Source organism: Mesoplodon mirus (assembly GCF_964341445.2).
Source record: "Mesoplodon mirus genome assembly, chromosome: 4".
Taxonomy (NCBI): Eukaryota; Metazoa; Chordata; class Mammalia; order Artiodactyla; family Ziphiidae; genus Mesoplodon; species Mesoplodon mirus.
In genome coordinates this window covers 56,552,763-56,566,398 of record NC_138979.1, presented here as the reverse complement: position 1 = coordinate 56,566,398, position 13,636 = coordinate 56,552,763, and the positions used below count along the sequence as shown (strand labels likewise).

Below are 13,636 nucleotides of genomic sequence, written 5' to 3'. Positions count from 1 at the left end.
CGTGAACTAAAGCAAGTGCCTCCTCTTCTTTTCTCCAAGCCTCTTCTTCACTAGCCTAGTAATCCTTTAAAAACAGGAATCTGATCATGTTATCCCCCCCTACTTAAAACGCTTCACCACATCCCTGAGGCCCATGGGGGCCTACCTTAGTCCAATCCAGGGCTCTCTCCTCCCTCATTCTCCACGTTCTCTCTCCCCATGGCCTTGCACAGCAGTTTTCTCGCCTGGAAAGCTTTTCTCTTTTCTTTGCCTGGTTTCCTCACACTCATTCCTTAGAGCTCAGCACATGCATCTCACTCAGGAAAGCCTTTCCTCCCTGCCTAGTCTGGGCTCTCCTGAGCCCAGCACCCCTCCCTCAGCGCGCCTGTCACAGCTCACTTCTCCATCTGTTTCTCTTGTTATCGATTACTGCCTGTCTCCCCCTCAAGAGCGTGTCTGCTTTTGCTCACCACTGTATACTCCGTGCTAGCACAGTTTCTGGAACATAGAGCCTCTCAATAAATATTTGTAGATACACAGATGAACACCTGAACACATGATTGAAGGCAGTGGACAGGTCAGCCTTACAGGGATATCACATGAGCCCTCAGTAAATAAGCACTTGAGGACTGATAGATAGCAGAACGTGTGATTATCCTGATCAAAAACTTGACATTTTTCATACTGTTTTGTATAATATACTTATGAGGACAGGCATTTTCCTGCATTGATATTATTGAAATCAAACTACAAAATCATATTAAATATAGAGCTTATGCCTGTAGCCATAGAGGCTGTGTCTTTCTAGTATTAAACCCAACTCTGGTGATTTCATGTCAGTAAAATAATGTCACTGGTCACATTAAATTAATATTCATTTGTAGCCTTGTTTAGTTTGAAGGTCTGATTTGGGTTTAGGGTTGCATTAAGCACTTAGGTATGAGGATTTATGCCTAGATATATGTTGAAACATATTTAAGTAACAATACAATAAATTAATTCAAATTAACACTGGGTATCCATAAGAATTTTTTTCTTTTAGAAACAAAGTCGACTACATTACTCATGCTGAGTGACACTGATGTAGGATGGGGATCACGTGGACCTCTTAGATCCTCTCCAACTATCATATTTTGATTCCAGTCTTATGTTATGTACTAAGAAACTGAGATTCAAGCTATACAGAAGGCATTCAGGAGGGGGTCAAAAGGAGAAAGCAAGGCATCCCTCTACCAGACACTAGACCAAACTAGGTATTTTCACCTGACAAACCTTTCCTAACCAATAATATTCCTAAAAGCATATAAAATAGAATGAATTATTTGCCAGCATCTCAAAAATCTTGGAGGAAGAACTGAAAAACAAAATGTTTTCCAACATTAAATGAAGCAAAGCACCAGAGAGCCTCTGCTAGGCCACCTTTGGTTAAATACAAAAACTCAAACGACTTATGAATAACACTTATGAAGGCCAAATTAATCAAGCAAATCTCCTGGAGCTTACATACTGAATGGCTATCATCAACTTTAAAGTTAGCTTTTAATATATGACACTTTCCAGGGCTTAGGTAATTGTGGTCCTTTAGGTGTTTCAACCTGAATACACCTGCTGGTCGCTTAACAGGTAAAGAAAGCACGAAGTCCCAAACATGCTGATTCCTTTTCCTGCCTCTTGTTCCTCTTCATCAATCAAGTTCATTTCCCTGCATTAAGACCAGTCTCAAACCTATTTCCTTCAGAGGGCTTTTTAAATCCCCACACCCCATGTTTACTTCTGCACTTTGCATAGTCCACATTAAATTATCTTACATGTGTCCAAGGTATGTCATAATTACCTTCCTGTTTCTTGCATTTAATCCCAACAAGACAACAAGTTTGTTGAGAGAGGGAACAAGGCTTCTTTTTGTACTCCAGAAGGCCTGGAACTAGGAGCTCGAAAAGTGCTCACCAATGGCAAAACCAGAGTATTATCCTGTGGGCCTGTTCCATAACTCCTCAGCTTTTGTCTTCACGTTTAGTGCATTCAGAGACACGGTAAAGCAATGGAAAACCAATCGTTTTTCATCAAGTTAACTACTTTTGAAATGTTCAGGAAAAAAAGACATTTAAATTCCAATTCTTTGCTTTTGAATGTCCCAGGAATTGATTTTGAAAACAATCCTTAATATTAAAAATATTTTAGAAAACAGAAGTTGAAAAGGCTCAGCAGTGTGTTAGCAACCCACATGATAACAACAAATTGATTTTAGTAGCAGAAATTGAAATACGACACCTGGAGCAGCATTTAAACCTGGATGTGTATAAACATCTATATCTTTGTGTCTGAACAAAATCAACTTCAAGCTCATATAAAAATATTCTATCTGAAAAACCTGCACACAACCTAGTTAATGCATATTTTTTTGAACTGAGCATATAATAAGAACAACTTATCATTTTCATATACAAATAAACACACTTCATCTTTTACTACCGAGGTCTGAAGAACCCACAACATTTGAAAAAGAATAAACACATAATTTCTGCCTAACTTGTGGTGTTAAGAGGTTGGGTATGTAATTCTAATATGCTGTTTCCATACAGTCTTCAAGTTCAAATCACAAATCTTTTCCCAATGTAAAGGAAGCAAAACCATTCATAGAGTATTTGTTTAAAAGGTGAACAACTGTTCTTCATTTAGGTACAAGGCAAGCATTTTAGACTGATTTCAATCAGAAATTCTTTGTTTAGCAAATACAGTTCCTATGGTTGGTGGTTATACTAGTAATCTAAAAATAAAACAAGTTAATTCTGGTTTCATTGAATAAATCACCACAAGTACAACTTGCCTCCACAATAAAGGAGCCTCAAATTTTAAAATACTTTCTTTTTTCCCAAGGAGAAAAAATGTAAGTTTCTGAAACAATATATCTATAAATAAGAAGATTAAATAACATGCAGTCTTCAACATGATATAGGCAATAGCTCTGCTACTATAAAAATGCAAACCAAAAGCCAAGAATCTTAAATACCCACATCCTGGGGACACTGCAGTTTATTGATCTGCAGTCAGATCTTTTGGCCAGGTGTTGAAGCAGAAATATAATGTTACTGCATTCCTCACTGGCAAAGAGAATGCCAAATTAGTTCAAAAAGTCCTTTCCTACGAAAATAATGAATTCCTCCCCTTTCTCTCCAACAAAGAACCTTTTCTAAAGGGCGGGGGGAAATCCGCACTATAAATAAATAAATAATGCAAAACAGATACCTCCGGCCTCTTTGATGCTGCACAGCTTGACAAGCCGTTTGCATGAAAATAATTCCCTTCAATTCAGGAAACTCAAGGATCTCGAGGTAATCTTGAACGACTTTCCAATCTGGGATCATGTAATGAGTCACGTCACTAGACAAGAGTTTCCCATCTGAAGCATAATTCAAAACAGAAGAGATTAGACAACGTTTGCAAACTTAGTTTAATATGATTTCAATGTCACGGTGCCCCAGTGTGCAGAACAACTTCCAATCTTAACTACACTGTGTAGTTTTTAAAAGACAAGACAAATCTACTTTGGTAGAGGCCCAACGTTCAGGTAAATTCAGCACCTTCATTTTTCTGAAGCTGGGATAATAAAAGCTCAACGTGGTTTATGGTGTTGCCAGTAATGTAAAAGATGACGGATTTTTAAAAAAAAAACACAAAGAGAAGCAAATCTTCAGCACAACTTAACTATATATTGTTAACCCATTGACCTACACTCACATTCCAGTGGGGCTCCCCAAATACACTTTAACCACTTGTTTATGCCCAGCCATTTCAAGTCGGTTGTGTCTCAAGCTTGTGAACGTGTTCAAAAGTCCCCAAGGGGGCTTCCCTGGTGGCGCAGTGGTTGAGAGTCCGCCTGCTGATGCAGGGGACACGGGTTCGTGCCCGGTCCGGGAGGATCACACGTGTCGCGGAGCGGCTGGGCCTGTGGGCCATGGCCGCTGGGCCTGTGCGTCCGGAGCCTGTGCTCCGCAGCGGGGGAGGCCACAACAGTGAGAGGCCCGCATACCGCAAAAAAAAAAAAAAAAAAAAAAAAAAAGGTCTCCAAGGGCCAAAAAGACTGAACTGACTAGAAAAGGTGCTCAGTGCAAGCAGGGGCGGTGGTGGCATTTCCACCTAGCCCGCGTCTCGGAGCTGGTTAGTCAAGCTGTAATTGAAATGTTCACCTTAACCGTAAGCTGAGGATCCCAAATATTCGCTGAAAAGGACCACCACGCTCCTCTCCCACCATAGGGAAGAGAACCAGCAACCATCGTTAAGTCGGCAACCCCAGCAGCCCAGAAATCAAGTGGAGGATGGTGTAGTGGGCAGCCAACCCAAATCCAATTTCCCCATGACCTTCCTGTACAATGAGGGCCCAGATGATCCACAAATCCTACAGTCAAGAGGGTTCTCCACTGGATAAATGTCTGAGGCCTAGGTGCTGGCAGGGAGCAAAGCAAAGAAATGTACAACGAGGAGCGGCAGAACGTCAGCTCCGCGCGCCCGGCTCGCACTGCAGGGCCCACAGATCGGGTCCTCCGGATTTCACCGCGGCGAGCCTGGGGGCAGGACGCTCCAGCGCCCCCAGGCCCCTCGGAAAGCCCCAAACCGCGGCCTCTGCGCTGCGGGGGCGCTGCCTCTCGACCCTTCCGTTTCCCTGGGCAGAGCAGTCGGGAGTCGGTGTGGAGCGACAGCGGAGCCGTGGCCCAGCTCTCTGCGGCTCGGAAGCCACCGGCCCCTCGCGCCCAACCTGCAGCCGGGCCTGAGGTGATGCCTGGAGGCTGGCGGAGGCCTGGGGGCCTCAGACTCGGCGCCACCACGGCCTCGCGCTCCGCCTCTGGGACGCGCCCTTCCGCCTCACGGCCGACGCTCTACCCCGGCGCCGCCGCCCTGACGCCCGCCCGGTCTCGGCCCCCGGCGATCCCGCCCGGGCCGCCCCGCTCCCGCCGGTCCTCGTCTGCCCACCCTCCCCAGCCTCCACCCCCTGCCCTGACCGTTGCGGCAGACGGCGGGCTGTGGGCAGAGCGGGCTGTTGCAGGGCACGCTGGGCCGCAAGTAGTGCTCCCGCACGATCCGCAGCGTCCGGCCCTGGAAGGTCCTCAGGAGCAGCACCTTCTCCCGCTTCTGCAGCATGCTGGCGGCGCTTCCCGGGGAAGAGCTCCGGGCCCCGCGAGGCCGCCCGGAGCAAGCGGCTGGGAAGCGGCGGGCGCAGCGCGGCGCGGGCGGAGGCGAGGCCGAGGCTTCGGGCCCGCCCCCTCGGCCTGGTTTCCGCGGAGCTCCCGGCCCGTGGGACCTCCTGGCGGCGGCCTGAGCGCTCCGGGCTCCGCACCGAAACCGCCGTAACGGCCCGCGTCCCGGGTTTGAGAGCAGCAGGAGGCCGGCGGTGTGGGCGCTGCAGCTGGGCCCACAGTCTCCCCCCAACCTCGCCTCAGTTTCTCCCCTCCCTACAATTGCCTGGGGGTGGAATTGCCTGGGAGGGGTGGAAACCACGCAAAAGACTTAAGGGAGACAGCCATAGTACAGGTCTTCCTCCGCTTAACGATGGGGTTACGTCCTGATAAACCCATCTAAGTTGAAAATTTATTTAACACAGCTAACCTACCCAACATCACAGCTTAACCCAGCCTACCTTAAACCTGCTCAGAACACTTACATTGGTCTACAGTTGGGCAGAATCATCTAACACAAAGCCTATTTTATGACAGTGTTGAGATCATGTAATTTATTGAACACTGTACTGAAAGTGAAAAACAGAATGGTTGCAAGCGTATCGGTTGTTTACCCTGTGCTGTCTGGGAGCTGGGACTTGCCCCCTTGCTCAGCATCACGCGAGAGTAACGCTAGACCGGAAAAGAAAAAATTCCAGGTGGGTATCACTTTCACACCATGGCAAAGTCCAAAAATTGTAAGTGGAACCATGGGAAGTCGGAACCATCTGCACATGGAAGCTAGTTTAAAGTCTTGCGAAGGTTTGGTGCAACTCTGAAGGATTATTGTACTTTGTTTCTATCCCCAGGCTCATATGGGAATGAGGCTGCCTTATTAATATGGATAATTATTAGTGTTTTTATTAATATAGACAATTATTAGTATGTTCTGTTTGTTGCTCTTGCTATTATTGAAAGAGCTAAAAGAGCCAGCAAATAAGCCAGCACCCCTGCCAGCCCAACATTTTTTCCCCTTTAAAAAGCTGTATTTATTTTTAATTTCTTGTATTTTTTTTTTTTTTCCTTTTTGCGGTATGCGGGCCTCTCACTGTTGTGGCCTCTCCCGTTGCGGAGCACAGGCTCCGGATGCGCAGGCCCAGCGGCCATGGCTCACGGGCCCAGCCGCTCCGCGGCATATGGGATCCTCCCAGACCGGGGCACGAACCCGTATCCCCTGCATCGGCAGGCGGACTCTCAACCACTGCGCCACCAGGGAGGCCCAATTTCTTGTATTTTTAATCCATATAAAAATTCAAACAGTGCAGATAAAATGGAAACTAATCTCTTCCTTTGAGGTAAACATTATCTATTTAACCTCAACATGATGGCGTTTGCAGCCTCTGGCAAAGGAATTTTCCTTTAAATTTGATAGAGAGTAACAGTCTCTTCTGAGATCATACTCTTGGCTGGATGGAAGCCACCGTTCCTCCAAGCTCTCAACAAAGACTTCTGAGCTGCATCAGGAGCTTTACAAAGAAGTGTCACATTTAATTTCCTCAACAAGTCAGTGGAGTCAGGCACTATTATCCCAGTTTTACAGACGATGAAACAGGATTACAGAGGTTAAGTGTCCAAGATTACACAGTTATTAAATGATGGAATCAATATTCAAGCCAGAATCTGGCTGAATCCAAAACAGGCTCTTCACTAATTACCATGCTATTCACAGATGAATAAAATATAGCTCTTGTATCCAAGGAGTTTATAGTCAACTTGTTGAGCAATAGTTAAGGAAGCTCAACCAGCTGGCTGGGAACATTGGCGCTTCCTGTTATGCTAAAGTGAGCAGAACTAGAGTATCCTGTTTGATCACTTACTCAAGGGGAACGTATTAAAAAGTCATGTTCCCTCACTCATTGCATTTTTTAAAATATAAATTTATTTATTTTTGGCTGCATTGGGTCTTCGTTGCCGCGTGTGGGCTTTCTCTGATTGCGGTGAGCGGGGGCTACTCTTTGTTGCAGTGCATGGGCTTCTCGTTGCGGAGCTTGGGCTCTAGGCGCGTGGGCTTCAGTAATTGCAGCACACGGGCTCAGTAGTTGTGGCTCACGGGCTCTAGAGCACAGGCTCAGTAGTTGTGGAGCATGGACTTAGTTGTTCCATGGCATGTGGGATCTTCCTGGTCCAGGGATTGAACCCGTGTCCCCTGCACTGGCAGGCAGATTCTTAACCACTGGGCCACCAGGGAACTGCCCTCACTGCATTTTAATGTCAAGTTATCTGCAGTGTGGGACGGTATGAGTGAGATCTGAGACAGAATTTCACAAGTTAGGTGAACATTACAGTGCTGGTCCACAGACCAGAGCACTAGGAGGGCCCATAAGGCAACCAAAAGTGCAGGAGGTCAGTTTTAGAGACCCCAGAGGACAGACAAGCAACAGGATTTGACCCCTACATAAAAATGCTTCTAACAGCTGCCCATGATCCCCTCCAAAGCTCTCCCATTTTCATTTTTCTTTTACTTCTGATTACATGTCCTTAACATCTCTCTTTAGCATTTTGTAACTTTAAACTTTCTCTAAATTGGGACTAATGATCTTTTAAGGTCGAGAGTATGTCTGGGGCCTGTTGAAAGTTGATGTCATCAGTATTTAAAATAATCCAAGGCCCAATAAGCACTTCTTTTGCTTGCATGGCAGCAATAATGTACAAATTATGTTCTCAAAAGCATGCTCCCTTAGTTCTTGGAGCTGATGATCTAAAATGGACAAGAATGCCTTTTTGTTGATTCGTTTGTAGATACAAATATGTTTCTCTATCAGTCAGAATAAACTAGGTTATGCTGCAGTAATATACAACTTCAAAAATACCAGTGACTTAAAACAAGATGTTGCCTGGGTACCTGTAGGATCCATTCTGTATCCTTTCTCCAGGGCCCAGGCTGATGGAGCCAGTCCTCAATGGAACACTCTTTGCTGTTCATTGGCAGAGGGAAGGGAGCCCTCGAGACAGCCCATATCGGCAATTAAAAGCTCAGTCCAGAAGTGATACATGTTGCTTCTGCCTATTGGCCAGAGCTAGTCACCTGAAAACACATCCAAGGTCGAAAAAGTGTGGGGTGGGGTGCTAATGTTGCGTAGTGCGGCTACTCCCTCCTGGCTTGAAGGCAGTGCGCTGAGACCCTTTGGTGAGCAGCACTGGTGACCCCTTGTGTGTCCTTAACTCAGACCCCTTAGCCCTAAGTCAGTTGGCTCTACCATCACCTCAGCGCTTGTATCTATGACGACTCCAGCTCGGCCCACTCTGGTCTCACCTCTTTTTACAGTGCTGGTCTACATGTGATTTCTTGTGGCAGAGACTGGCTCTCTGTTAACCAAATCCATGTCCTATTTTCCTCTGGGCACAGGTGAAACACATTTCCTAGCCTCCCTTGCACATAGATAGGTGTGGCCACAGACTGGAATGGCACCCTTTCCAGGCCTGACCCTTAAAAACCTCCCATGGATATTGCTCTTTCCTGTTCCTGAATGGATGCCAAAGCCCAGGGGATCTTGGAAGCCTGCACGTCAGACAGCACATACACCAACCCCTCGCACCAACTGTGCAGTTCTTCAGGGAACTGTTCATAATTCCCTGAAGAACTGTGCAGAGCACAGCCCTGCCTTGCCTACCCAGGAGCATCCACAGGGGTCTTTTGCAGGGGAGAAATAAACTTTTCTTATAGCAGCTGTGTTCCCCTAATGAATACACGCCCACTTTACAAAGGAGATTAAGGAACTTGCCGAAGACTTGCCTATTTGTTTAAGAACTCCTCACTGGATATTAAAAGTCCTGATGAAACTGCTCCGGGATTCTCCAGCAGTTCTAAATTTCAGTGCCACACTGGGAAGGATGCTTGGTGGCCTGCTTCCTTTGCAGTTTTCCGTCTCCTTGTCAATCCGAGCGCAGATGGACAACCTGGTGCCCAGATAGCATAATGCTATGGCAGCTTGTAGTGCTCTCTTGCTGATAGAAACCTCTGATTATGGTCTGGTTTACCTGGTGCCTGACTGCAGTCTCCTTCAGGCTGAACACCTGCGTGTTTATGCTGCAGGAGTTTGTAGTGTTTGCCTGCCTTTTGTGCAGAGGCGCCCTGGGAGTGCAGACATCAGCAACCACTGGATTATTAAAGGGACTCATCCAAGGGTTAGCCCAGAGAGGGTGGGGCATCTTTACAAAGAGCTAAGAGGGCAGGGAGGTTAAGTATATAAAAGGAATTTTGGACGGTGAGCTCCAAGGGCTAGAGGGGATTACTGAAGCAGGCTTTGAAATATTGTCTTTATTTATTAACCTGCTTGTTGCCGCACATTCCAACAATTCTGAAGGACGCCAAGTAAAAATGGTGAAGTTCTGCTTGCATGCAAAGTCTACTTCTCCCAAGTAATTTACCATTGCTGATATCTGATATGCATCCTAGAAGTCTTTAAATATAACGCAAAGTTGGCAACTTTTTGAAGAGCTTGTCAATCTATGCAGCATCAACTACTTACCGCTAATGTTTCTCAAGCTTTTACTAGGTGCCAGGCCCTGCTCTAAGCACTTTTCCTGTGTTTTCTCATTTAATCCTCAAAACAATGCCTGGACTGTAATACTGTTACCAATTTCATTTTGCAGGCAAGGAGACCAAAGTACAGGAGGATTGAATAATTGCCCCAGGCTACACACTCAAGCAAGACTTGGAACCCAAGCAGTTTGGTTACGGAGTCCAGGCAGTAATGACCCAGCCATGCCACCTTTCAGCTGGTCAACAGCCAGGTACAGAATGGGGTACATTCTATGTAGTGGACCATTGGATAAACCCAGTTATTTTAGTTTAGGGAATTGGAAACAATGGGTTTCAAATACTGACCCTACTACTTTCCTAACTTCCCTGGGCCTTAGTGATTTCAATTATAAAATACAGCTAGCAAAACAGATGTTGCTGAGTATCAGTATTAACGAGTCAATGACTCTCAAGGGTCATGTAAATGTCTAACATTATCCCATTTATCTGAAGAATCAGCTTACTTTCATTTGTGCTCCATCTCAGTGGAAGAGTCATTGGAGGACAAACTGCTGCTGAGGTTGCTCTGCTACTTGTGTTAGGGATAATTTAATTTCCTATCTGTTAAAGGCTGTTAATCCTTGATTTTCACTTTTCCCGGCAGGTACAATGACTCCCTTTTGGCTTTCTAAACACCCTGTGAATCCCCATAATCCACTTTGCAATGATTACTCTAAAATGTTCTACTTAACTCTTTCTAATTTTTTAAAAGAGAAAATTATTTTGTGCTTACCAATCTCACCAAGTTTTTTACTGTACTGTTAACGTACCGATAATTTTGCCCTTCTACCACAAAGGGGCGCTGTTTCATTGATTTTTGTTTGCGGGGAGGGTGCTTCGGCTAAAGTACCTTCTGCGCTGGTATCTGAGCTGTTGAAATTTGGCCTTTCATATGTTCCATTAAAATGCAACCAATTATTTGAGACAAAAAACAAACCAGCAAATTACCTTAGCATTAAACAATACCTTCATCCAAGGAGCTCAAAGATCCAGATGCTCCAAAATTAATTAGAAAGTAAGCTTCAATGATTAATACAGAAAAGAAAAAGAAAATCCTTTAAGTCTTGAAGCAGACTAAAAGAAAATTCAGTTATGTGGATAGCCATTTATAATTCAAATATAGGAACGTTACTGTTTGTCATTTTAATTTTTTTGTATTGGTGTTATTTGATGAAATTGTTTTCATTCATCTTGTAGGATTATTATTACCAGTGAAATACCAGTCATGGTGTAGAGTTATTTCATTGGATGAATGCATTACAAGGAGTTTTCCTGTTTATTTTACTATTTTGTTACTGCGTATGTTTGAACTTGGGAAAGTGAATTCCATTTTATATCTTACAATGATAAACTTTGAATTCTAAAACCTAATAATTACGGTAGAAATGTTGGGGGGAAAAATGGAAAAGAGAATAAGGAGTACTTAGTAATAATCCTAACCTCTAGGAAATCCTCCAGGTTTTGGATAAATATAAACAAAGTATTAGATTTTAAACTTTAAATTTAATTACTTAATAATCCAAAGGCATGTTAAACTACACATTTGTTATCTTGTTCTAAAGGAAGAAGAATGAGGGCCAAAAGTTAAAATTACATTATACTTAACTTTCTTTACATTTTAGGCCAGAGCAAGGCCTATATCTGTTTGTATTAGGTTTCTTTTGCTGCATAATGAATTACCATAAACTTAGCAGCTTCAAACACTCATTCATTACCTCAGTTTCTGGAGTCAGAAGCCGGGGCATGGCCGAATTAGGTTCTTGGCTCAGGGTCTCACAAGGCTGAAATCAATGTGTCAGCTGGGCTGATTCCCTTCTAAAGCTTGGGGTCTTCTTTCAAGCTCACATAGTTGTTGGCAGAATTCAGTTCCTTGCAGCTGTAGGACCCTGGCCCCTCTTTTCTTGCTGGATATTAGGCAGGGCTCTAAAGATGGGCTGGATGTTAGGAGGCCACCCGCAGTTCCTTGCCATGTGGCCCCTCCGTAGGCCCTTTCACACTTCAAAATCTCTTTCACCTGGAGAACCCAGTTCCTTTAAGGGCCACTGAGGATAATCTTCTATTTTAAGGTCAGCTGGTTTGAGAATTTAATTGTATTTGCAGAATCCCTTCACAGCAGCACCTAGATCAGTGTTTAACTGAGTAACCTGGGGAAGGTGTGTGTACACTGGGGCACAGGAATCCTGAGACCATCTTAGAAGCCTGCCTACCTTTATTAGTCTGTTCAGGCTGCTATAACAAAATACTACAGACTGGGTAGTCTATAAAAAACAGAAATTTATTTCTCACAGTTCTGGAGTCTGGAAGTTGGAGATCACAGTGGCAACATAGTTGGGTGAGGGTCCTCTTCTGGGTTTCAGATTTCTTATGGAATCCTCATATGGCAGAAAGGGCTAGGGGTCTCTCTGGAGCCTCTTTTATAAGGCACTAATTCCATTCATGAGGGTTCCACCTCATGACTTGAGCAACTCCCAAAGGCCCCACCTACTAATACTATCACCTCTGGGGGTTAGGATTGCAACATATGAATTTTGGGGGGACACAAACATTCAGACCATAGCACTACCATAATAACGCTTTATAACAAACATTTGAACTCAATAAGTTATATATATATATATATATATATATTTTTTTTTTTTTTTTTGCGGTACATGGGCCTCTCACTGCTGTGACCTCTCCTGTTGTGGAGCACAGGCTCCAGACGCACAGGCTCAGCGGCCATGGCTCACGGGCCCAGCCGCTCCGTGGCATGTGGGATCTTCCCGGACCAGGGCACGAACCCGTGTCCCCTGCATTGGCAGGCGGACTCTCAACCACTGCGCCACCAGGGAAGCCCATCTCCTTTTGTTTTATCCCTTAGTTGCTACAGAGGAGTGATGCTGTATCCCCCAGATTAAGATCCCCTCTTAAAATCCCACTGTGACAGGTGATAGGTCGCCTTGGCATTTTTGAATATTTGAATTTTAAATTTAAAATATCATCATCATCAGAGGCGTCATTCATTGTGTCGCTGACTGCCGTCATCAAACCCAGGAGAGTGGGAGGCTGCCAGTATTTGTAGCCCATCTTCCGTGTAGAATTGTGATGGGGTCAGAGCCATGATTAAGGAAACTTCTCTGATTGCAGTGTTTGGGTGGGGGAAAGCAGGAGGGTTTTCTTCTCATTTTTTTCTATTAAATCTGACAATTTAAGAGATATCATTAAAAAATATTCTTCTCCCAGGAGAGAAAAGGCTTGGCTCTTCGATGTCTTTCATTTAAACCATAAGGCTCTTGTTATATTCACCATATTAGCCTTCAAGACCTTGTCTTTTCTGACTTGGAGCATTGAAGGCATTTTGATCCCCTTCCAGTTCTACAAACAACGTTCTTTAATCAGCTTGAGGCATCACTTGGTCAGAGAAAAGCACTTCCTCACTCCCTAATGCAAAGAGCACCTGCTAATCCCCCATCCAGAAGCAAGAGAGAAGGGCTGTTCTTTGAGCCCGCAGAGCACTGTTATTTCAAATGTACATTAAACCAAAGAAAATAACCTGAAACCTACAGCCTCATTAATAGATGCAGAGCATAGTGGCATTTAGAGATTAAAAAAACAAGTCCACGGACCCACATATCCACACAACATATTTGTTTACTTATGGCCAGCGTGATATGCCTGATATTTTTTTAATAAATTTATTTATTTATTTATCTTTTTATTTTTGGCTGCGTTTGGTCTTTGTTGCTGTGCACGGGCTTCCTCTAGTTGCGGCAGCTTCTCTTGTTGCAGAGCACGGGCCCTAGGGCTTCCTTAGTTGTGGCACATGGGCTCAGTAGTTGTGGCTCACAGGCTCTAGAGCACAGGCTCAGTAGTTGTGGTGCACGGGCCCAGTTGCTCCACGGCACGTGGGATCCTCCCGGACCAGGGCTCGAACTGGTGTCCCCTG

The 13,636-nt window shown here is 44.7% G+C and overlaps 1 protein-coding gene across 7 annotated transcripts in view; it reads right to left on the bottom strand.

Annotated features, from left to right (window-relative positions):
- Positions 1-5,763, bottom strand: part of DIS3L (DIS3 like exosome 3'-5' exoribonuclease) — a 35,569-nt gene extending 29,806 nt beyond the window's left edge. The window contains exons 1-2 of one of the 7 annotated variants that reach the window (XM_082619121.1): positions 5,636-5,763; positions 3,226-3,379 (exon numbers count right to left, since the gene is read on the bottom strand). In XM_082619121.1, coding sequence (XP_082475247.1) covers positions 3,226-3,344 — 119 coding nt within the window. In that variant the 5' untranslated portion in view covers positions 3,345-3,379; positions 5,636-5,763. The other 6 variants (XM_082619117.1, XM_082619116.1, XM_082619122.1 and 3 more) reach the window with 6 other exon arrangements.
- Positions 5,764-13,636: the final 7,873 nt, after the last annotated feature.